Source organism: Onychostoma macrolepis, chromosome 10, assembly GCF_012432095.1.
Source record: "Onychostoma macrolepis isolate SWU-2019 chromosome 10, ASM1243209v1, whole genome shotgun sequence".
In the NCBI taxonomy this organism is placed as follows: Eukaryota; Metazoa; Chordata; class Actinopteri; order Cypriniformes; family Cyprinidae; genus Onychostoma; species Onychostoma macrolepis.
Genome location: NC_081164.1, coordinates 3,180,588 through 3,206,868, shown reverse-complemented (window position 1 = coordinate 3,206,868; position 26,281 = coordinate 3,180,588). Strand labels below are relative to the sequence as shown.

The 26,281-nt window shown below is 37.9% G+C and overlaps 1 protein-coding gene across 1 annotated transcript in view; it reads right to left on the bottom strand.

The window, feature by feature from the left end:
* The window catches only part of plppr1 (phospholipid phosphatase related 1), a 62,770-nt gene that overhangs the window by 34,688 nt on the left and 1,801 nt on the right, over positions 1 to 26,281 (bottom strand). Inside the window, exon 2 of the mRNA XM_058789943.1 lies at positions 8,118 to 8,214. Coding sequence (XP_058645926.1) covers positions 8,118 to 8,177 — 60 coding nt within the window. The 5' untranslated portion in view covers positions 8,178 to 8,214. The remainder of the gene's footprint in view (positions 1 to 8,117; positions 8,215 to 26,281) is intronic.

Below are 26,281 nucleotides of genomic sequence, written 5' to 3'. Positions count from 1 at the left end.
ACAACAGCCTTACAAATGTCAGAGAACTAGATATCTGGTGTTATAGACAGAGAGACACAAAAGTACAGCTCAAAGTCCCAATGGATGGCTGAAGAGAAGAGCACAAGCACTTTGTGGCTGGACTTTTAGGATGAATAATTAAATTGTGTCTGATGTTATTGGGCAGATCTCAAGAAGCAAGTTCAATGTGTTCTGTCTCTAATGCAGGGTCCAAAATTTACTTTTTCCCACACCAGCCAATGATGGGTGAGTTGAGAACATTAGCAAGACAAAAATAGTTTTGACAATGAAACTGCATTTTGCCTTGTTAAAGGTCAATTTCTCTAATATTGTTTTCTCCTGGTGAACTTTCCATTACACATCCCAGACCGATCACTTGTTAGCTGTGTATCAGGGACGCATCAGGGTGGATAAACGTTTACACGACACCGTGCGATTTGGTCACATGGTCTGGCTAACTCGTGGTTTCAGTGATGCAATCCAATCACAAGATGTTTTGGACCCCATTTACACCTGTATTTCTTACTGACTTGTGATCACAACATTGCATGTTAATAACTATTCCCATGTTGTAAACTATTTAAACTACTATATATAATGCTGAATATGATGTATGATAATGCAATGTGGAATTGCAATTTGTTGGTCCCAATAATACCAAATGTCTGATTTTACCAGCAAATGAAAATGGTTTCTAAATTATTATTCTACAAAAGTTTCCCATTTTAGCTCTATTTTCATTTTTGTTTTGTTTAAAGTATCATAAGAGTATCGTATCATGAGATCAGAATTGTGTATTCAACCGAATCATGACATAAGTGTATTGTTACACCCCTATTATTTACTTTTTCACGATTCCTAAAAATGCCAAGTTAATTATCAAGTACAAAAAAGCACTGGCCAAAGTTAATTAATTAACTGCAATATAGATAATAATGTTTAAATATAATTAGCTAAATATATGTTTATTAATTTAACTCTGTTTTTTTTATTATACTATAAGAAAGATTATTAAATGATTTAGATTTATATGTACTACAAGGCATAGCAATAATCAGCAATATTTGCCTTTACATATTTTATTAAAACATTTTAAAAACAACACATGGCCACCATCAACAATCTTTGACCGATGAACAAATGATTTTCATATCAATTCACTGAAACAGTTTGGACTTGTTTGTGGAAATTAACTGAACTTGTAAACTGTTTTTGTACATTTAGCTGTTTATCTTCACCACGCCTCAAGACTGTTTTAATAAAACTCATCACCTTCATACCAGATCAGTCAAAATTCTCAACTTATGCATTTAGTTTTAACAAACACTGCTTAAACATAGCATTCGCCTCAAAGGGTTGTAATGCATCATGGGTAAACACCAATTTTTTGATAAATTCAGAAAATTGCCTCTGATCTAATCATGCATATGGTATAATTATAGTCTGCAGTGCGTGAATATTACTTTCATCAGAGCTAACAGTGAAAATAGGTCAACAGATGGTTGTGGAGTATTCCAGGTATACGGCCGTCATTACTGGTGAAGGGAGACGTGTAGATTGCTTCAAATTCACTAATAAGATTTTAAAACCAAAAATACAATGCAAAAATATTTGTACTTTAAAACTAGGCACAAGATTTTATAGCAGAAGCCAATTACTCGTCGCTTTTTTGCCTTGTTTTTTGTCGATCAGTAAAAAACAGGCCCAATGACTGACCACATAAACAGGAACAACATGATCAGAAGATGGCCAGCATCCAGTTCCTGCACAGTCAGGAGCTGGGAGAGAAAGGTAGCTGGCATATGTCACCATATTGGACACGCTTCTCAGATTCGGGTGCCTTTTCACAGGAATAATCTCTCTAAAGAAACTGCGCACACGACTGTATTTCTCATCGTCTTCACTAAGCGAGCATTAGGCTGCATGATCGTTTCTGTGTGGCCTAGTTTCCGTCTCTGATGTGTCTTGAAAGCTCCAAGCAGATCCAGAGGCAAAGGAAAAGAAACACACACACTCACACATGTCCATTTAGAGGAAAGCACTGAGGAATAGAGGATTCGCCCTATAAAGGGAACCTCTGTGACAAGCATGTTTTTAAGTGTGTTTTATCTCTGTTTGCATGAAAAGTCCCAACTGAAGTCGGATTGAGAAGCTACTAGCATAGATACACATTTTACTTCTCTCTTACACCGTTTGGCAAGTGGTCTGGCACTTTGCTGCCAATGTGTAATCCCTCTATTGTACGCAGTCACAAAAGGAAAGAAGCACCGGCACTAAAGGAGGAAGTTAAATGTCATTCAAGTGCACATTCAGTAGGCAACTAAAAATCAAAAACAGGCACAAGTAAGGCTAGGCGATACAGACAAACATATCACAGTATTATCACAAAATCAGCATCAGTTTCATATTTTTACATATTATAGTTTGTTAGACCTTGTGAATGAATGTAAACAAATGAGTTTTTGTCCTAATCAGCCTTGACGGCGACACGCAAAATTTCTATTTTAGAAACGGTTTCTATTTCTGTGATGTCGCAACAACATGCAAACTATGACAATGATAATCTCAGGTACTGATTATGTGCTTTATTCAATGTTAAAAGTGTCTAATGTGAGTTTGAATATCATTTTGCATGACCTTATAGGGGATTTGCTGGACCAACAGATCCAATCCACGGAGGCCCACCTCACATACTGAAAGTAACAACAGATGGTTTACCTCAGATCTTGAAAATAAATTAAAGCAAAGATGTACGTGAACTCAATGCAAACCAAAAAGCGTATTCCATGAAAAAGATGGTATCAGTCACTCAGTATGTACATTTAATGATGTTAAAAAAGTTTCATATTTATGAATTGGATTATAAACTTATCCATTTCATTGCGAGTGCAGTGCGCTTCCAGAGAGAGCCCGCCCACACAGGCTCCTGATTGGCTGTGATATTTGATTGATTCTGTCGTGTCGCATTTTCATGTCACGGCTGGTGTGGACAGCCAGATTGTTTGTCGCTGGAATCTTGTCGCGTCATGTGTAGTTAGGACGTGGTGTTATTAGCCACATGCGCTGATTGGCTGTTGTCATCCATTTCTGCTGTGTGACAGATTGTTAAATTAATCCATATCGAGGAAAAACATCATCATTATTAACATAAAATTTAATCCCAATCTCGATATGACACCGTTTATCGCCCAGACCTAGGTACAAGTATGCATACATAAAGAAAACAACAGGGATGTCTTTGCCTGGCCACTTTCACAAGTTTAACTAACTATTTATTTGTGTCACGAATCCGGTCTTCCATTCACTCACCACCAGAGGACAATTTGTATTTAAGGCAAGCATCAGGCATGTTTGTGTTACAGACATGAAGAACAGTTGCTAACTGACATGAATACAGACCCAAATCAAAGTTTTGCAATTGTCAATTCAAAACAATTGCTAGCAGTAGGGGATGTCACCAAAATAAAAATTAAAAAAAAAAAAATAAAAACTACTGTGTGAACTTCATGAAAATGGGATTCGAATTTTAAAAGACTCGTTTCAGCAGTTCAGAGTCGGCTCTTTCTTTTGAGAGATAGTAAATTTACTTATGGATGCACGTTCAGCTTTACAACTACGCAGATTGTTTACACTCACACACAGCTACAGTACATACCGTAAGAAAGGTCATTTTTAAAAATCCATAATAGGTGCACTTTAAGAGCTAACTTAATGGCACTAGGGCTGTAATGGTACACAAACATGATGGTTCAGTACGTATCTCGGTTTTGACATAACGGTTCAGTATGGTTTCAGTACAGCAGACTGAAAAAACTAAACATAAAATTGCTTGTTTTTTTGTTTTTTTTGCTCTTTCTTTAAAGGGGACCTATTATGCAAAAATCACTTTGATAAGGTGTTTGAACAGTTGTATGGCTGCAGTGTGTGAAAACAACCAGCCCATAATGTTAAAAATCCACCAACTCATTTTTTTATAAAACCAATAAATCATGAACAGTCTCTCCAAATGAGCCGTTTCAAATTCTCCCTCTGTTCACGTCACCGAGGGGAAAAAGTCCCACCCATTTGTGACGCTCTCTGCCGTATTAGCATAAACACAGCCCTGAGTGAGAAGCTGTGGTCCACCATTACTGGGGATATATACAATGTCAGCGCCGAAGAGGTGTTGTATTTTTGGCATGCACTAATGAACATAGGAGTCGCCATAATCTCCCCCGATCTGAGGAGATCTTTAATTTTCGAAGGAAATATCCCGGGAAAAAAATCGGTAACGTCCCCTAAATGTTTAGGAATCAATACCAACGCTTTGTGCGCAAACGTCAGCTCCAGACAAAGTAAGTATCATGCGCTTGTTTTCCAAATTGCCTGTCTGAAAGAGCTTCTTGGCACTCTGTAAGGCTAATTGCTAAAGCTATCATTGTCTCTGCGTGTTTTCACTGATGCTGCCTTAAAGTGCTACCAGAATGATTGTGAATAGGAATGTGGTAGTTAAAAGTTGCATATGAAAGCAATGTGAGTCGATCGCTTGAAGTTGTCGAGCACATAATCAGAAGTGGGACTTATAAAGTTTGTGATAGCATGAGACCAGCTATGTTGTTATTTTTATCCCACAGTGCTCCCCGTCTGTGTAATTCATAAACGCGAATTTATTATGCACAGTATAATCAGATAACTGACTATGAAACCGAGTATGTTTTCTGTAAGGAAAACAGGCTTGTATTAATAGTGGAATGTTTATTTGCAAAGGCTAGCACTGCTAATGCCAGAGCTTGAGCTCTTGAAGCTCCGCCCTCTTCTACGGGAGCAACAGCTCATTTTCATTTAAAGCAACATACTCAAAATCAGCGCGTTTGGACTCATACCCGAAAAGTGGCAATTTTAACAAGCTATAAAAAAAAATTATCTGTGGGGTATTCTGAGCTAAAATTTCACATATACGCTCTGGGGACATCAGAGACTTACAGGTGCATCTCAATAAATTAGAATGTTGGAAAAAAGTTCATTTATTTCAGTAATTCAACTCAAATTGTGAAACTCGTGTATTAAATAAATTCAATGCACACAGACTGAAGTAGTTTAAGTCTTTGGTTCTTTTAATTGTGATGATTTTGGCTCACATTTAACAAAAACCCACCAATTCACCATCTCAAAAAATTAGAATACTTCATAAGACCAATAATAAAAAAAAAAATTTAGTGAATTGTTGGCCTTCTGGAAAGTCTGTTCATTTACTGTATATGTACTCAATACTTGGTAGGGGCTCCTTTTGCTTTAATTACTGCCTCAATTCGGCGTGGCATGGAGGTGATCAGTTTGTGGCACTGCTGAGGTGGTATGGAAGCCCAGGTTTCGTTGACAGTGGCCTTCAGCTCATCTGCATTTTTTGGTCTCTTGTTTCTCATTTTCCTCTTGACAATACCCCATAGATTCTCTCTGGGGTTCAGGTCTGGTGAGTTTGCTGGCCAGTCAAGCACATCAACACCATGGTCATTGAACCAACTTTTAGTGCTTTTGGCAGTGTGGGCAGGTGCCAAATCCTGCTGGAAAATGAAATCAGCATCTTTAAAAAGCTGGTTACAGAAGGAAGCATGAAGTGCTCCAAAATTTCTTGGTAAACGGGTGCAGTGACTTTGGTTTTCAAAAAACACAATGGACCAACACCAGCAGATGACATTGCACCCCAAATCATCACAGACTGTGGAAACTTAACACTGGACTTCAAGCAACTTGGGCTATGAGCTTCTCCACCCTTCCTCCAGACTCTAGGACCTTGGTTTCCAAATGAAATACAAAACTTGCTCTCATCTGAAAAGAGGACTTTGGACCACTGGGCAACAGTCCAGTTCTTCTTCTCCTTAGCCCAGGTAAGACGCCTCTGACGTTGTCTGTGGTTCAGGAGTGGCTTAACAAGAGGAATATGACAACTGCAGCCAAATTCCTTGACACGTCTGTGTGTGGTGGCTCTTGATGCCTTGACCCCAGCCTCAGTCCATTCCTTGTGAAGTTCACCCAAATTCTTGAATCGATTTTGCTTGACAATCCTCATAAGGCTGCGGTTCTCTCGGTTGGTTGTGCATCTTTTCTTCCACACTTTTCCTTCCACTCAACTTTCTGTTAACATGCTTGGATACAGCACTCTGTGAACAGCCAGCTTCTTTGGCAATGAATGTTTGTGGCTTACCCTCCTTGTGAAGGGTGTCAATGATTGTCTTCTGGACAGCTGTCAGATCAGCAGTCTTCCCCATGATTGTGTAGCCTAGTGAACTAAACTGAGAGACCATTTTGAAGGCTCAGGAAACCTTTGCAGGTGTTTTGAGTTGATTAGCTGATTGGCATGTCACCATATTCTAATTTGTTGAGATAGTGAATTGGTGGGTTTTTGTTAAATGTGAGCCAAAATCATCACAATTAAAAGAACCAAAGACTTAAACTACTTCAGTGTGCATTGAATTCATTTAATACACGAGTTTCACAATTTGAGTTGAATTACTGAAATAAATTAACTTTTCCACAACATTCTAATTTATTGAGATGCACCTGTATTTTACCTCTTGTAAAAAGGGGCATAATAGGTCCCCTTTAAATAAATTCAGCTATAACTAAAATTTTCCTAGGGATAAAAATCTACCTAAAATTATGCTCTAAACTATAGGGAGGTTACAACAAACAAGAGCCCAGACTTAAATTTAATTTATATTTATTTTTAAATATAATAATCAACACTCAGCAAAAATGTACGCAAACATGTAAATTGCACATAATGTTTTTAAATTAACTTCTGAATTATAAAATGTATCTTTGTTGTTGAAATATATTCATTTACACTGTGGCTGTAATAAACATTTTTATAACATATTTATTTAAACATTAAATAATTAATTAAGACATCAGTAACAGGTAAAGTAAAATATAATGAGTAAATAGTAAATATTTTGCGAAATGCTTTTCTCTAGACTTCATTTGTCTAGTGAATAACGAGCTGTGGACACTGATGACTTGCTGAGGTAAATGAAATGCTACCTGACATTTTATTTCCATGCAGTTTTATTGACATCTTTACATGAGTGAAACACTGATTGAGCGATTACATGAGGCATGAGATGTTCATTCATGTTTATTTTGCGTTAAAACTAGTAAATAGGAAAGGATGATCACTCCACACTGCTGTTTGAACTGAGGCGTTTACACAGTGATCTGTCTCGCCACATCAAAAAGCGCCAAAACGGCATTTATTGTTTGAATTTCCTGAAAAAAAAAAATGGACATCATTTGAAAGATAAGACTCTGCTTCCTACCAAAAGTAACGATATATTGAACTGGAAGTTTCCAGTTAATTTTCACTCGTGCAGTGGTTAAAACAATGCTGTATTTGTTCGATACACGTGCGCACCGAACCAAAAGACCCGTACTGAAAATGTTTGGTCCGAATACGTGTACCGTTACACTCCTAAATGGCACTGTTGACCTTCACTCTCAGTGGAGAAAGAGGCATCTCTTTGACAAGCAGTCAATATTTCCTGAGCCAGATGAGAAACCGGCAGATATCTCTCTCTCCAGGTATTACAGAGCTAATTGCTCAGAACTCGTGGAGTAACCTGAGGGTCAAGCATCACGATCAAAGATCCAGTGGGGATAGTTCATTACACAACACTTGCAGGGCTAGAAACTAGATCTTTAGCCACTACACTACAGCTCCACCACATGGTTTATGATCCCATGCTAGCACATATTTCTGCTGAAGTAGAAAGCTGGATGTCCTGAATACTCCTCTGCAGTATCAGCAGCTCACAGCCCTGGATATCTGGCATCCAATGTTCTCGGGTTCAGGCAAATGGCACAGTGGTTCATCTCACAAACCCAACAGTCCTGTCTGAGAGATATGCACAACTCGACTTGCTGAGGGAGACGAGCGCTTTGAAGTGCCTACACACAGTTCCCAGTGATTAAACAGGATTTGACAGAAATTTTAATTAAATACCCGGCCAGTTTCAGAAAGAAAGGCTGTCTTAAAGCCGTATCAGAGAGTAAGGGACAGCATGATAACTGGTGAACGGAATATAATAGCAAGTGAATAAATGCAGCTATATAATCGTGTTTTGGCTGTAAAATAACCTTACCTCCACAAATATGAAGCATGGTATGATGGAGTAACTACGGTGTGTATTATCTGAAGCCATTTTGCATCGATTCAGTCAAAGTTCCACAGTTGGCAATCTAAGAGAGAAAGTAGAAGCAAGTCAAATTAATAGTGCATATAATAACAATTACAAATGTACTACAATTCTATAAAATGTAGAGACAGGAAAAACAGGAGAATGAATGTGGAAAAACAAGAAGTAGTTACTTTTGTAAAGTGATGTATTTCATGTCACATTTTTCAGCTTCAAAATTCAAACACAATCATTCAAATGTTTGAGGTCGGTTTTTTATTTTTTTCCTTTTATTCAGCAAGCACACATTGAATTGTTTGAAAGTAACGTTAAAGATATTTATAATGTTACAAAATATTTTTTTTGAAAAACAATTATGTTCTTTTGAACTTTATATTCATAAAAAACAAAAAAACAATCAGCATTGATAACCTGAAATGTTTCTTGAGCAGCAAATCAGCATATTATACTGATTTCTGAAGGATTGAGTAATGATGCTGAAAATTCAGTTTTGATCATAGAAATAAATTAAATTTTATAATATATTCACATAGAAAACACTTATTTAAAATTTGTATAATATTTCAAATAAATGCAGCTGTAATGAGAATAAGAGAATAAATAAATAAATATTCCAACTTGAATGACACCATATACAGAAGTTGTGTCCTTTGTGTTGTGGGAAAGGAACAAACTAACTAAATAAACACATGCATACATAGCAGGAAACCCATGACTTGAAAATGCTAAATCTTTTCTAGGTTTCCTGGCTACAAAATGCAACAACTGAGTACAGTTAAATGTCTTTCTGATTTCTGAAATACCCAAGCAGTGTATCACAACCACAACAAATAGGAGAGCACAAACAATTCACCAGAGGATCTGAAAAGAGCAGCCAGAAAGAGTCTGAGGACTTCTGGTCCTTGAAGGGAAATTTGTCAGAAGGAAACAGTGGAAAGAAAGTAGAACAAAGACAGAACGACAGAGAAAAGAATTTAACTGTGCAGCATTCTCAGAAGAGCAACACAAGGTCAAACACAAACACTTTTTCTGCTTTTCTCTTTTTCCTTTATCATCCATACATACACACAAAATGTACACAAAGAAACATTTTTACACATGAGATTCATTATGTAATTTTGCTGTCTCCTAAGGCAGCAATTAAGCAGAAGTGTGTAATTTGTTTGATGTTAAAATATTTGATCCTACCCCAGCTTTAGAAGCAGAAACAACTCAGTAGACATATCGGGTTGATTCCTCAGAAAAGTGTAAACACTGTGGCTTTGTGCCACAATCAAAACCAGCCTGATGCCACAACACACGGTGTAGCCTTGGGGCGGAACGATTTTTTGACTTACCACTAGGAATTGTTTGAAATCATTTATTACTTTGGCAATTCCATTTGGTGACTCTAGTGGCAGAGAAATGAACCTCTCCAACCCAAAGTAAACTTCCTTCTCATTTGAAATTACAGAAGCTAGTTGGTGGGGCAAGCTGTTGTGGCTGATTCAGAAGAACTGCGTGCAATTGATCCAAACTTTTTCTTCAGTGAATGCACTGGAACCGGCATTTGACTGTGTATTTGAGCATCTGTCTATGCTTTCTAAAGCGAATACACATCACACACATTCACAGAGTGAATTTATGCCATGAATTGCATCACAATTCAGTGCATTGCAAAAGTTTGCGCTGCTCCTGTACTCATTTTTGTGAGCTAAATGAGACTAGGGGAAAAAAGCTAGAAGCAGCTGTTCAGTCTGCCACATCTTTTCTTAATTGGCACGTGTGACAGACCTCAACAAAAGAGCAGTATTAAGTCTATTCATGCAGCATAAATAATGGCCCAAAAAGCATTTGGACGGTTAAGCCACATTAAAAAAAAAAATGAATGAATATATCAAAATATCAGTGAAAACACCAAGAAGTGGCACCTGATGAGACTTCTGTTTTTATATGGGTCTTAGTAATTCAGTAAACTATCAGTTTGGATCTTGACTGGTTTGGTTTTACTACAATTCTAAAAGGTACACTGAAAAAATAGTGTATGCTTTACCTTTACTATGAAAAAATTACTATGTAAATTCACAAATGCATGCAAAAAACAACAAGCAACACACTGAATTAAAGGTGAAATCTATAAGTAGGCAGACTGCAATAGTATTGTCTTGTAATACATACTCCAATAATGTTTGTTTTATTTACAACTTTGAAAAATCTATCCATCTGTCCACATCTCTCCACATGAAGGGATTAGAAATCAGAACATACAAATAACCAATACTGCTGGAAATAAATATGACCTCATTAGGGGTGGGCGAAATGACCAAAATCTTATATCACGATAGGAGTAATTTTATTTCTCAGTAACGATATATGTATCACAATACAGTTATTTTTGCTTTGAATAAGAACTTTATCTCATCAAAAGTTTTGATGCCATAGAAATTTCAAAATTCTTATCACCAATGTCAATATCACAAAACAAAATGAATACTAGTACTACAAGCTCACTGAAGACAATTAAAAAGTCAGCGATTAAATAAGAATAAGAAACTAATTACAAGCAATAGGACAAAAAAAAAAAAAAAAACTACAGTAAGGCCTATAAAAATGGCAAAAATAACAAATATTGCAAAATGAGTTCTCTTTCACTGCTGATTGCATTTCAATAGCTTAAAATCACTTGTTTAAAAACGTGTGCAAATGATGTTTTCATAACCACATAGCACAGCAATTTCACACGAGTGTGTAATCACGATAGTCCAAAATCTCTACCGGTTGACAAATTTCTACCAGTTAATTCATGTCTACCAGTATATCACCCACGCCTAGCCCTCGTCATGTAGCAGTACCGTCTTCCTCCATCTGCTGTTCTTGGAAAAAAATGAAGTCCTCATCACTCCTTTAGCTGGTACTGAAGAGCTGCATCTATGCATTACTAAACATCTTTTCATTTAGGCCTTGTCAGCCTAGACAATGATTCATGACACTATTATCTCTAGCAAACTGACGCTGCTGTAGGTCCAACATTTGGTCATTGTTTTACATCTTAGCAGGTCTAGAACGTTCAGTTATTGCTGATATACAGTAGTTTATATCCCTTCCTTCCTGCTAGCATCGCTTACTCGCAGTGTGTCCCTTGACGCACATTGTCAAATTGTTAACAGCTTTCAGAGCACCTGAGAACTCTTTCCTGAAGATGCTAAACTGAGAACAGGAGTGAATAAAAATTATGGATTTTGGTAATACAAACAGCCGCTTCTGAAACAACCCACATATCCCACATGACCTGAATTTACATATACATTAATATCATAAATTTTGATGTAACAAAAAGCTCATCTACTATGTGGGAAATACAATCTTTTGTTAATTACACATTCAGTTTAACTTTTAAATTAATCATTTTCTCCAGTTTGCTCTCTCTGTGATGAAATAATAGTTTTTATATGTTTTGACCAAGTCCAGTGTTACAGTTGTGACACTCACAGTGATAGTGTTACAAAAACAATAGTAATTACCAGTATACTGAACCTTTTCTTCATAAAATCATAAACCCCTGCAGGAAGAGTCAGTACACAACATTAGAAAAATTCAGTTTTTTTTTTCTTTTCTTTTTTTATTATTATTTTAGATTGTGAAGCTTCTGTTACGAACGTGACAAAAAAGATGGTTGAAAAAAAAAATTGGTGAAAACATTTTTCACACTTCCACGTTTGAAAAGTGGCAGCTTTGAATAGTAGCATAAAATAACGTCCACTGTATTGATGTACAATTCATCACAGATTTACACCACAGTTTACAATCATTAATCGGATATGATGAAAAAAAAAAAAATGTTGTCATGTTATTACAACGCATGTCTTGATTTAAAGCCAGGGTAGATGGTTTGTTTCAAAAATATTTTTTGTTATGCAGGTTGAATGTCTCTTCACATCCCGATAACAATCACTAAATTATGTGGTCTACATGTATTTATATCATCTGTGGAAGGCGTAGGACCATAAAATGTTCGACCAATCAGATTATTCGGTCCGAACATTACGATAGGCTGTCTTACCTGCCTGTCAACATATGCATTTGTATACCTCCATGCACCCTGTTCGCGCAGACATGATACGTCATCAGCTTACATAATATTTCACGTTAAAATGGAAGATTACACATATGGTAAGGTATCATGTAAGGCTAAACAGACTGTTCGAAATACTAATGTTTATTGTCAAGTTCAACAAAATTAGGTTAATTTGCCCACATATTGCAGGGGGAATTTTTTTTATGCTACCAACTGAAGTCGGATGTGACGACAAGCAGACTGTGAAAAAGGTCTATTGTTTGCAAATTCATATGAATGTCATGCATATGTTTTTGTATGATCTTCTCATGGATGTTTTACTTACAATTATTTTCGTACAAGTGAGATTGTACAAATTAATTGAAACTGCATGCTCAAACAGTAATTACAAACAGAACCACTTCATGAGGTTGGGTTGGAAACGTCTTCAAAATAATCAGACTTTGACCTCTGAGACGCCGATTTAATATCAATTTAGACTGCAATCTAACTAAAACTAAATTCATTACAATGAATATTGTTTGTGTAACTATAAAAAAATCATCTTATTGCCTTTCTAGAAAATGTTTCTTGGTAAAAGTGAAAAAACACATTCACCTTAGGGCGGTACTATGGAACTTTGTCCTCTCTATCGGCATATCTGGTTTGAGTTTGAGGGAAGTCCATGGTCGCCTGTGAACATTTTAGAGTAGATCCTTCATTCTACAGAAAGACCCAGTGACAGCAAGAAGAAAGTCCTACAAAGCCTTTATCCGAACAACATGTCATCGGAGCAAGCAAGTAGCATCTCCCCATTTTTGCCTGGAGCACGGTGCTACATGACTACTTTTTTACAATACTTGGGTTAACAGAAGAAGCAACTCTGTCAAAGAGGACATCTGAAACATCTAAGGTAGGGAATTCAAAGCAGAACATTATATGACTCAGGACAGCAACTGAGTTCTGTCAAAACAATTAACTGGACTCAAAAGAAGATCTGTAATGGCCACTTAAAATCAAAAACGCACCTTCAGGAGAACTAGACGCTAAGACTTTCTCTTCAGAGAGTACAATCACGTTGTCAGAAGTAACGTGCAAGTCTGACATTACTCTCAAAAAAGAACAAGTTAAGCCCAGGATACACCAAGTTAACCTCAAAGAACTAGTGGCAACAAAAATAATTAACTGTCTATATCAGCAGGTATCAATAGTCTACATTTGTCATTTAAAAGGAGAAACCAAAACAAGGATATATGAGATATATGCAGATATACGAAATGTAAACAAAGCAGCACTTTCCTACCATTTTTAATATCAATGTTGATAACTTCATTTTAAGCGACTCATGTTTTTTTCATATATTGGAATGCTTAGAGAAGATAACGTAACATTAGAACAGCCTCCTGTCTGTGCCGTCTTGATTTACTTGCTCGTTTTCATCAATTTCGCATTAATTCTCATGCACTGATTTTACCACGCTGATGTGAAACACACGGCAAAAACTAGCTCAACAGATGCTCACAGCCGATCATCGGCTTGGTGTGTCCTGCCTTTACATATGTTGACGTGGATATATATCTGAGCTGGAAAACAGCTCTATTCACCAAGCAGTTTCATGTACCTTGACCTCACCAAAGCTTTCGATACTAGGGCTGGATGATATGACCTAAAATAAAAATTATTATTATTATTATTATTATTATCATCATCATCATCATTTTTTTGTTGTTGTTCTTTTGACAAGATGGGATTTTTTTTTTCTAATGAAAGACTGCATGTCTTATATTTGTGATTTTAAAATAATTTAAGGAAACAAACTATTTATGGTTATTTATTGAATATTTCAAACAATTCAAATCAAAAAGCACCAATTGCTTGAAATGAAAACATATGAAATGTAGAAAATAACTTGTATCTCTTGTAAATAAATATTATGTTAAATAATGCAATGTGAAAAGTAGAAAATAAATTGCATCTCTTGTAAACAAATATTTTAAATAATGCCATGTGCAAAAATGTAATTAGAACACTGCTGATTTAGAGCAAAAGCAGGGATTGGACAGAGCACCTCTAATGGAGAAGCAGGCTGCATATCCTGTGTGCTCGTAACGTTATAAATGTGAATCTCATGATCGCCGTTGCATTTGATATTCCTCCTAATGAACATTTTTACTCTAGGCTCTACTCTAGTGGTCATTCACAAAAACACCTGTCTTTGTAGGGCTGCACGATAAAACGAAATGAAATCGAAATTAAGATTAGACAGAAGCTGCGATTGTCATGCGTATCTTTCAGTGAAGCACGGTTCTGATCAGTAGTAAATCTCCATCCGAAGGCCAGAGGGCCGAAACTCCAATTACACCCTGCAGAAGAAACCCAGGAAATCCCTATAGTGGGTGCTGAATAAACACACAACAATGGCAATATGGTTAATCTGAGTTCTTATTATTATAATTTTCATTATAATAAAGTATATCTATAATGCAATGCTAATCGACATAGCCTTTATCACTGAATACTATGAAATATGTTGCGAACCTTATTCTGTGTAAGAAGCCACATCATCTCACAGAAGGATTTATTTCAAACACTCGGCTGACGTTATGAAGTGAGTTTGGAGTAAAAACATGCTATTAAATGTAGTATTTTCATGTGCTTTCAGATGGAGCAGCATTTACTACACAGAGCCGTAGTTCACTGAGAAGCTACGAAAACAGCTATCATTATTGCAAACGATTTCTTCGATTTCATAATCGCGCAATAATTCCGTTTGCAATTTGTTTTTTTGGCGTAACTTGTCAGTGAACTACGGCTCTGTGTAGTAATGCTGCTCCATCTGAAAGCAGGTGATGGAGATTTACTACTAATCACAGAACCAGCTTTACTGACAAGATGTGCATGACAATCGCATTCACTTAATCATGCAGCCCTACGTCTTTGCATCTAAAAACTGTTTTTTTTTGTGTGTTTTTATGCAGCGCAGATTGCCTCCTCCACCATGTTGCCATGCCAACTTACTACTGTAAACAAAAGCTTGCAATGCTTGCCCTGCCTCTGGGGTCTAGGGCTGGGTATCGAGTTCGATACTTTTAAGCACCGACCGAATTGCCTCGATAGTATTGAGTATCGAAAAATTCATTTTTGTTCGGTACCAAATTTCGATACCTAAGGGTTTAATCTCATCAATGTCAGTGAGCCAGTAAACGTACAGCATGCTTGACATGCCCAAATCAAATGCTGGTAATTGACTGTGGCGAGGCATCAGGGAAAATCAATAGTTTACGCCGGTTACACCCACTCGCCCAGAGACGGATCTCACACGTGAGGCTGTAGTGTAACTTAGTATCCCAAGCCCCATAGCATAGATTTAAAAGATGTTTAAACGATCAAAAGTGTGGCTACATTTTGCCAAGGTCGACGACAATACTGTGCGAAGCAATATTTGCAATAAGATAATTGCTGCCAAGACGGGCAACACGTCAAATATGATGAAGCACTTGACCGTGCACGGAATAAACAGAAGAGCAGAACGTTGCTCCGTATTCGATTGCAAGAGGACCGAGTCGGTGCAGTCATCATCCTCTCAGCATTTTCCTGCCTCGGGGCCTTCTTCAACATGCCCACCACAAGAGTCCTCCTCCATTACTGATGAAGATAGCAGCGCTATGACTGGGGCTCCGACAGGTAAACAAACATACAAAATTGGCTAACTTGTAGTGCTACATGCTTGTGTACTGTTTAAGTTAAGTTAATGTTTGTGCGCGGTGACTTAGTCCTATTTCTTAGGACTAAGACGTTTTCTATGTAACGTTATATACTGTTTCGATGGCTATAGATACCTAGCTAAATCGATGCTAAAAATGCTTTAAGGTTAACAGTAACTGATCAAGTTTAACTCACATTAAACTTATCTTGTTTAAATGTCCTTATCCTTGGCTACATTAACAGTTTAGCATTCATGTTTTTTTTCCCCTCTTCACATTAATGTTATAGTCTCTGCTCCTGCTGACCCTGGAATTAGGAGACCATCAACTGTTAATCCATTTACACTGGCAGAAAAAGGAAAAATGAATAAAGGAAAGATGAATGCCACAGGGCCATCACAAAGTTCATTGTTAAAGGTTTGCTGCCTTTTCTACAGTGGAGGCTCCATGGTGGAGCTAAGTAAGCTGTAAGTGGTGTTGTAACTTTACCATTAAGGTTGTTGGCCAGGTTTGTAGGTAGTCTCTTAACCTAGATCATTTTTTTTTTACCTTTTATAGTAAGCATCGATGATAAAACAATGCAATTTTATGTTTTGTGTTTGATGATGTCAACTATAGGGAGATGATAAGTGCCTTAAACCCCAGATATCAGTCTCCCAGCGGAGACATGCTCTCAAATACCCTCATACCTGCATAGTATGCAGTAGAAAAAGAAAACGTCAAGAAAGAGTTACAAGATGTGGCTGTGACTGCTGATGGCTGGACCAGCATTGCACAGGATCACTAGCTGACAGTGTCAGTCCACTATGTGAGAGAGGGCTCCATGAAAGAGAAAGTCCTACATACAAGGGCAGTATCCCAGACAGGGGACATTGTAGCAGAAGAGATAGGTGATATTCTTGATGAATTCAATATAAAGGAAAGAGTAGTTGCTGTGACAGTGGATAATGCAGCAAACATGGATGTAGCAGTAAAAAAGATGAGTATTCAAAAAATTTGCTGCTGTGCACTCTCAACATTGCTGCTCAGAAGCTTTACACTATACTCTCAGTCTCATAATGGGCAGGAAGGATCAGAGCAATGGTGGTGTGGCTGAAAAGGTCCAGCCTGGCTAAACCTGTCCTTAAAGAGAAGCAGCGTCTTCTCGGTAGGTAGAAATCACAATAGATCAACCTTAGTGCAAAACTCTTTGGCCAAATAGTTTAGAAAAATTCTTTGCTAAATCATGCAGTAAAACATCTCTGCAAATGAACAATCACTTTGATAACCACACACACACACACACACACAATTTCCTCTTTCTCACTCTAGGTCTTCCAGAACATGCTGTCATCCTTGATGTGAGAACAAGGTGGAATAGCTTGTTCCTCATGGTGGAGCGATTCCTGGAGCAGTTCCCTGCCATCCAGGCCACCTCCATGGACCCTCGGCTTGAGAAATCAATGGAGAAGGAGAGGTAAAGAACTCTGTAATTAGCTTATACCATTTTCAGTGTAAACCATTGTGCTCATAAAACTATAGTCCAGCTAATGAATCTGATTATATTTTACAGACTGCAGAGAGTTTATGATGAGGATTTCAGATCTGATTCTCTGCTGAAAGGAGCCCAACCTTGGGTCAGATTCTGACTTTCTTAAATAAACTCCAGCGCCACTTCATAGTTAATGAAGAGGAGGACTCCTTCACAAAGACCATCAAGGACACTATCTGGAATGACCTCTCAAAAAGATACAAGGTGTGTAGTGTAATTCTGTTGAATTCTCACGTGTTTTCATTAGGATTATTCAGGGACTCAAACTGTTTTTGTCTTGAAGGATGGCAACAACAGACAGTTCTTGGAGGAGGGCACAGCCTTGGATCCCAGATTTAAGTTAAAAGTGGCAGATGAAGTGTGGACCAGACTGGAGGACGAGCTGATAAGAAGGACCTCATAACAGGTGTTAATTCTTATTGGTAATCTTCTACTTCTCTTGAATTGTAGGTCAATATATGTGAACTTTACATTCCATTGAATACAGACTCAGACCGAGCAGATGCAGAGCAGGTGACCAAGATGACAGCTCATCTGATGAAGACAGTGTATCTGCAGCAACAACACTGGTAAGAAAATATAAAGACATTCTATTTTTCCCCATTTAATTTTAGAAGAAAATTAACTTGTTTGCATTTACCTTTATAGTGTTTTATATTTTTCTTTATTTATTTACTTATGTGTTCATAGAAGAGGCTAAAGCTCTCTGCCCTTGAGGAGTTGTTTGCTGTGGAGGACATGGCAGTTGAAGCAAGAACACAGACCACTGTCAGCAGCACTACTGAGAAGATTCAGATAAATCAGTACAGATTGCTTTCATCTACACTGTCCTCAGTGAGTCCAGTAACCTGGTGGTGGGACATGAAGGACACTCTGCCAATGCTTGCCGATTTGGCAACGAGGTATATCTGTGTGCAAGCATCATCCAGGTGGATGCTGCACACTGGTGGTGGATGAGGAGATACCCCCTGACAATGTAAAGTGCTTTGAGTGCTTAGAAAAGCGCTATATAAATGTAAGGAATTATTATTATTATTATTATCCACACCCTCAGAGCGTACATTTTCCACTGCTGGGGACATTATCAGTCAGGAGCGAGCTTGTCTGTCTCCTGAAAAAGCAGACATGCTAATTTTTCTGAAGAAGAACTGCTGAGAGATTCAAAGATCTTAAGCAGCAGTGAGCCTCACATATACGGACTTAAAACTGCTTGAGCTTTATTAAAACTGTGATTAAAACTGTTTGCACTGATATATTGCGTTGATTACATTTTGTTCCTTTGTGTAGTGGCTCAGGAGATAAGCCTGTAAAAAGTGTCAACAACCTGAAAAAATAAAACCAAAGTTTCTCTGAGATAATGTGCATTGTAATCTTGTTAAAATGGATTTCTTAAAATCGGTATCGGAAAAAGTATCGTTTAGGAACCGGTATCGGTATCGGTATCAATATCGAAAATTTTTAAATGATACCCAGCCTTACCGGGGTCTTCTGATTGGTTCACTGTTTTGTAACTGACATTAAGGAGTGGCGCTACGTGAAAAGTTTCAATTATTTTAACTTGACACAGTGTCTAGACGGGGCACCCACATTCGAGACACCGCAAAAGACGCAACGCAATGGTCATACACGTCCATCTAGCACCAAATACACACGGTAGTATGCTTTTAAGGTTAAAGTATTTAGAGGATTAAAAAATGAAACAATTAACATGGGAAAATTATATCGGTTAGAGGTTCTGAATTTCGGTTTCGATTACTTTTCGATTAATCATCCAGCACTACTCAAATGTCTGTGGCAAATCATGGAACGACTAGGAAGTCCCCCAAAGTTCCTTAACATGATCATCCAGTTACACAAAAACCAACATGGACAAGTCAGACACAGCAACCATTTTTCAAAGCCAACGGACAACAGTGTGAAGCAATGCTGTGTCCTTGCACAGTCTTTTTTCAGCAAGATGTGCCAAAGCACATATGTCAAACTGGAGGACCACTGTCCTGTAGAGTGTAGCTCCAACCAGCTCCAAAACACCTGGTTGGAAGTTTCCAGTAATCCTGAAGACCTTGATAGGCTGGCTCAGGTGTGTTTAATTACCCTGCTGGAAAAAAAAAATAGAACCATCACAGAAAATTCTAATGGTTTCCACTACAAATACCATTACAAACACTATCAACTATCAACACAAAAACCATCAACTTTTAAACATAACTTTTCAATTTTCTGTAGTGTGTTTTGGGACATATTCCATTAGGATTTATTGGTTTTAACAAGCCACCAATAGAAGGTGACCAATTACCAGTAGAGAGACCCTCAGGGATCATTACAGTTTCCATTAAAACCAATAAAAAGTTCCATTATAACTAGTAAAAGCATTACAAATTTTGTGATGGTGTCTTCTGTTGTTGTTGTGTTTTTGTTTTGTTTTTTTCAGCAGGGTAGTGTTGGAGCTAAACTCTGCAGGACAGTGGCCCTTCGGGAACTCAATCTGACACCTCTGTTCCAAGGGCCACAGTAGACCGTGATGACAAGGACAGTGTCTACATTTGATATCACAATGATGATAGCCTGTTCAATCAGAGGCGACTAAAGGCTCAAACCAAGACAGTGAGGCAACCAATCCGATAGCTTCTCTTCGCAGATGTTCCATACAGTGACAGTTCTGCAGTGCATAATATCACACTTTGCAGAGGCTTCTGAGCTTTTTGGATTAGTTTGAAAGAAAAGGCATCTATCAGCCTGCACCTCAGGAAGATTACCACCCTCCCCCCATCACCAATGGTGAGAAAGAGCTGAAGACAGTTCTGCTTCTGGGGTCGAACGCGTAGCCTTTCAAAGTATACTCCATTTGAAGTTGTGCGCGAACGCGGGAGGTCGATACATGCGCTCTAGAAAGCTTCATCCATGTTCAGTGTCTGTTCTATTTTTCCCCGTTAAGTCATGACTGATTTTAAACCAAAGCTGAATGGTCTCATACCCTCTCGCTCACAAGCGCGTGAGCGTCTGTTGTTGCAGTCTCTGCTGTTTTGTTGTCGTTGTCAGTCTCTTTAGTTTCGTTTTCTACTGTGAAACAACAGCCCGGGACAGTGTTGCCACCATCTGGAAAAACTGATTAGTGCATACAAAGTACACGCGGTTACAAAAATAGGGTGGTGCGCGTACTATTCTGATGACGCAATTCGCGACACACGCACTGTACGCTGTCCCTCGCGTACGCGTAAAAAGTGAAGTATACTTTGGGCTTAAGAGGCATATGGTCACCACCTGCAACTTTCTTGAGCACTTCCACCTGTGCTGCCTCCATACCATCCAGTGTTGGGAGTAATGCATTACAAGTAGTAGCGCGAGTTATGTAATCAGATTACTTTTTTCAAGTAACCAGTAAAGTAACACATTACTTTTTAATTTACAAGGAAATATCGGAGTTACTTTTTCAAATAAGTAATGGCAGTTACTTTGTTGTCCCCTTTGTTCTGTTTCTTCATGTCATTCTAGACAGACTGGATATATGATGAGATCAGATTTCCGTGTGGAGCACTGGCTGTTGTCTGACTCCTTGTGCAAACAAAAATCTCACTGGATTATTACAATGAATGGCAAAATGAATGTTGGGAAATGTAAACTGATATTTCCTACTGACACACTACAGCAAAAGATAGAAATAACTGACTAAAAACCATGTTTAAGCTGGTGAAAATACTGGTGTTCTAATAATTTTGGGCACCGCTGTACGTTTAAGCATGCGATCACATTTGCAAAATGATGTCCAATAAAGTCCATCGTCTATTGTAAACAGTGCAGTGATGTATGAAGCACAACTCTCACAGAATCACTTTCAAACCAAGCTGCTTTCCATTGGTCAACTTAAACCTATTGTGAATTTGAGTTGGGAAATCTTTGAAATGACTGAATTTGCTAAAAAATATCATAAATGTGACATCACCTTAAAAGAGGAAAGCTAATCAGCATCACACCTTGCATAGAAATAAAACACACGCAATCTAAATTTAGATCAAATGTGTTAGAAAATGCTCTTCTTTCCTTTAAACTTTCTTCAACCTTATTACACAAAGCCTTAGTTTGCATCCATAGAGGGATAGTAATATGAGTTGCACTTGCCTGTGCTGAACTCCTTGCAATCATGCTAGGGTATTGTGGGTGTTTGTTAGGGCATTTCTAGGTCGTTGCTTACTGGCCCAAGTCAAAAGAGTCCACCTACAAGGATGATATACTGGTATCTATCGCTTGGGGTTTTTCCTTCACTATGAGATTTTATGCTTTATCATCCATAATACAAAATGCTGAGTATCAGTATTTGAACCTCTCGCCTCGACAATCCATGTAGCACAAACAGTGCAGAACTGTATGCACCAAAGCAGTTATTGTCTGGGATTTTCCAAAACACCCAAGTATGAGCAATATTAATAGTAATGCTTGCCTTGGCAAACACCACTAATTATTCTTAAAATACTCTTGGTCTCTATTTATTAAGCACTCAAAAAGTAGATAAAACAGCTAGTTTGGCTTATTATATCCTTTGGGAAAAACTAAACAGAGAAGCCACACAAATAGCAAAACAGCAAGCATAAATACTGTATAATGACATATCCAAATACTACATGACAAAAATATCCTGTTTGCATGACATATGCATGAATGTTACTTTATAAGTGCTATTCACTGTTGAGGTTTGAGGAGAGATAAAGCCCTCTGGCTGTGTCCATCCCAGCCAGGACAGCATCTCTCCAGCTGGCGTATCTGAGCCTGAGATCCAAGCGCTGCCCAGAGGGAACGGCTGTGACATATCTCCAGCACAACATCTCTCTGACTGCCATCAGTGTAATGCGATACCAGTCAGAAGCCACTAATGGACTGGGGGTTCATGAGGCCCAGCTCAGATAAATGATGAAGGACCAACTGGTACACACAGACTCGGTTGCTAAACCTAGAAAGCCGCCTTCCTGTCTACGGCTGGACTGGAACGCTCTTCATAGACAGAAACTCTTTATAGGAACTCAAATAGTGTTCCTTTAGACACTATTGATTACAATAGTTGCTAAGCTATTTGACTCGATACTCTAAGCTTAAAGTCATCATGAAATGGAAATTCAGACTATGTTCTAAATGCATCGTATTGTATGATTCGTCTATGCACGTTTCATTTTCTAGTAATGAAAATCAAAATGCCATAACTCAGCATCCCGATAGAATGACAGACTTCTCTCTGGTGATGTATACCAGACTTCTCCAAACATTTATTCCACGTAAACCCTGCACCTTTCTTACAATCAACTGCAAGATCAGATTCAGATCTGCCTCCAAACAATTAACAATCAATTCACATAACCCACTCCCCACCCTACATTTTTCCATTTCCGATAATCGGTTTCGCTCGGGTGTACATTTATTTATTTTAACAATATTGTGTGTGACGAAACACTTAGCTCACAAGACAAGACACAAGATTGGAATGAATAGTCTGAAAAAATGAATACTCTGCTAGACATGAAAAACAGTCTGCAGGTGCATTTTGACATTTTTTTAACTATTTTTTTATTGAAAGTCATTTCAGATATACTGAGTACAAATGATCATATCCAGTAAAATACAACAATATACAAGCACTGTAAAAGGTTTTGCCACAAACTAAACTGACTGGCTGCTGTCATGACCTTAGAACTGTATATGAGTTATGAGAACCTCTGATTGAAGCTGTGTGACCTCCTGACTGAACTCCATTTCACAAATTCAAAATCGAAATAAAGAATACAGATAACAAAAATAAATAAGTTTTTTCTTAGTCTTATTAACTGCAAACAATAAGTGCAACCATAAACAAAGTACTCTCCATCACCTGTTTTCAAATAGAGTGCCATTTAATACACAGAGCCGTAGTTCACTGACAAGCTACGCAATATCGCGTTCATTATCGAAGGCGGATAATGAGATTTCGGTATATCGCCCAGCCCTACATCACACCCCTCGTGAACACACAAATTTGTAATTTTTTTCCCCCCTCAACAAAATCACCCCAAGGTCAATTCAACCAGTAGCCCCCAGCTCAAATTTTTGAATTTGCATTATTTTTTTATGAAGAATAATTAATATGTATAGTGACGAAAGCCAAAATATTAAATGTCATGGATGTATATTTACTGAGTAATTCACTATTTTGTAGAGGGAGGTCAAAAAGACAATTTTCACCTGAGATTCAAAGCCAGATTACAGGGGGTCAAATAAACTAGAAAAATGGCAGCATCATGATTTTACACAGAAATCGGTAGGTCTGTTAGTACAATCTGTTGACTTTAGTTTCTGAAATTTGGTTGATTTGACATGGAATGACCCCCAAATAATTTCAGATTCAGAATAACTCATTCTTTCCAAATATTGAAGTAATTTTGTGAGAATTCATGTGTTTTTTTCATATGGAAATATCGCAATGTCAGTGTTTTTTTACAATACTGTGAAGCCCTACTATATATGGAAATTTGACCAAAAGATGCTGTCCTAGAAAGCAGAACAATCATGCTACAGTAAGCAACTACACAGAACACTCGAGCAGCAACCAACTAGCTAACCCTAGTGACCACAAATCAACATTATAACCACGCAGATCACCCCAATAACACCCACAACTCCCTAGAAAGCTTTCAGTGGGAAAAACCACTGACATTTGCAGCAGAAAACATAAAAACTAGTTTTAACATGTAAATGGAACAGCACTTTCACATATATTAACTGTGACACCGAATTACATTTTTTAACTGTGTGATGGGTTAAGTATTCATCTAACCCGTTTTAAATATGTCAGCACAGAAATGAGCAAATGAAGCGCAGTCAAGCAGAGTTCAGTTTAAATGTGTTCTCTGGAACGAACGCATAAATCCAAAGCGTCTCGCGTGGCTAATTCTCGCTTCAAAGCCTTCAAGAGCTGCACACTATATCCTCTTTCCAATTCACCAGCAATTAACAGCCAGGGAAAATCCATTACTGGCATACGGGAAAGTCAGCAGTGCCCCCCAAAAAGTTGTTCAAGGGGGAAACCATGATTTTCCTTCGCATTTCAACGGCTGGGTAATTAAAACCTTGACTGAGGCGTTTCCGATTAGAGAATTAACCAAAGCTTTAACTTTCAGAAGAATGAAAGGGGTCACAGCGGATCTCAGTATTATTCATCTTCCTGTCTCTCTGGTCAGTATTACAGCCGACTTCACACCTGATGGATATCTGACCTGGCACACTTCATAGCATTTTCGATTAAATGGTGCTTTTACAACTAAACAATCAAATACTTGTCTATATGTCATGCTGTTCAAACACTGCCAGGACACTTTCCAAATGAAAATCGACAAATAAACCCTTGGCAAACACAACGACCTGTTAATTTGTGCTCAAACATTGCACTTGTCTCAGATTTTCCTACAGGACAGGATACTGAGGTTAATATACAGTAAATCATGGCAGCGGCTCACATCTGCTGCAGTTTATAGTAACTTCTACCTCAGATCTTCAGGAAAGAGGTTTATGGAGTCCCAGTTTTTCTTTCTTATTGACTGAACAACTTTGCAGCACCTTTTCCCAAGAATCACAATATTTTCTGCATTTGTGTGCTGTTTTGCAGTGTTTATGCAACTGAATTGATGCAATAGTCTATATATTTTGTGTAGTCTGTACATATGTATACATTACCATTTTGTTTTTCTTTTATTCAGTAAGGATGCGTTAAATTGACCAAATGTAAATTGGAATAAATGGCATTTTAAATATAGGCCTATTCAAGGAAAGGAAAGGAAAAAAATCTTACTGACCCCAAACTTTTGAATGGTAATGTACAGTATCTGTATATCATTAACGAATTCGGAATGTCTATTTACACTAAGTGCAAATAGCCCGCCTTGTTGGCAAAGGCTATTTACACTAACTCCGCCCACCAACGTGTGATTGGGACAGTCAACACTAAAAAAAGTTTCAGTGGCGTAGATGGTAAGGCGCATGCTTTTTGACGCGATCGACCCAAGTTCGAATCCGACTTTTGCCGAACGTTGTTCTCCCATTTCAAATCTCATCGGAAAGGCATTTAGTTTCAACAAAAATGAACGGTTAGACAACCGTGCTGAGCCGTGCTGGTAGAGTGTGTATGCGTGACGTCACCACTCTGTTGCCTAAGCAGAAGCGCGCTATTTGATCAAACAGCCAAGTAAACAGCTACGCTACATTCAATATAAAAAAAAAAAATGCCTGAGACAGTCAAATATCTGATCATAGTCCATATCGCTGTTTACATTATACTTGCGTTACCAAGGCAACGACTGACACATTTGTATTGCATTCCAACGGGCTCCATTATCAGCACCACAGTGGAAAATGAAACCGTATCCGTGCTGACTGGCCTGGATCGGCACGGAATGCAACGGTTAAGCAAAGAGAACCGTTCGGCCCGATAGTGGAAAAGCGGCTATATATGTGACTATGTTCAATCACAACATAAATTAAATCTCTGCGAAATCAAGACAAGAAACCATTCTTCCATTATTCACCACTAGTCCTGACTCAAACTCACACCAATGTATGCCAAAATTAATATGTCAGGCCACTCAAACAAGAGCAATGTTTGAAATACACACAACAGCTTTAAAAAGGAAATACAGATACCAATATAAATCATATTTATAAGCTGCGTTATCGCAGAAATTTAAAACATTTCTTCAAAACTTCCATGAATAACCCAGAAGCAGGAATCAGTCAGACTGTGAGATTACCATCCGTCTATCAGCCATGTGTTCACTTCTCATGAACAGATGTTATTAAATCAATCTCTCCGTAGGCTTTTCCTTGTCCTAGA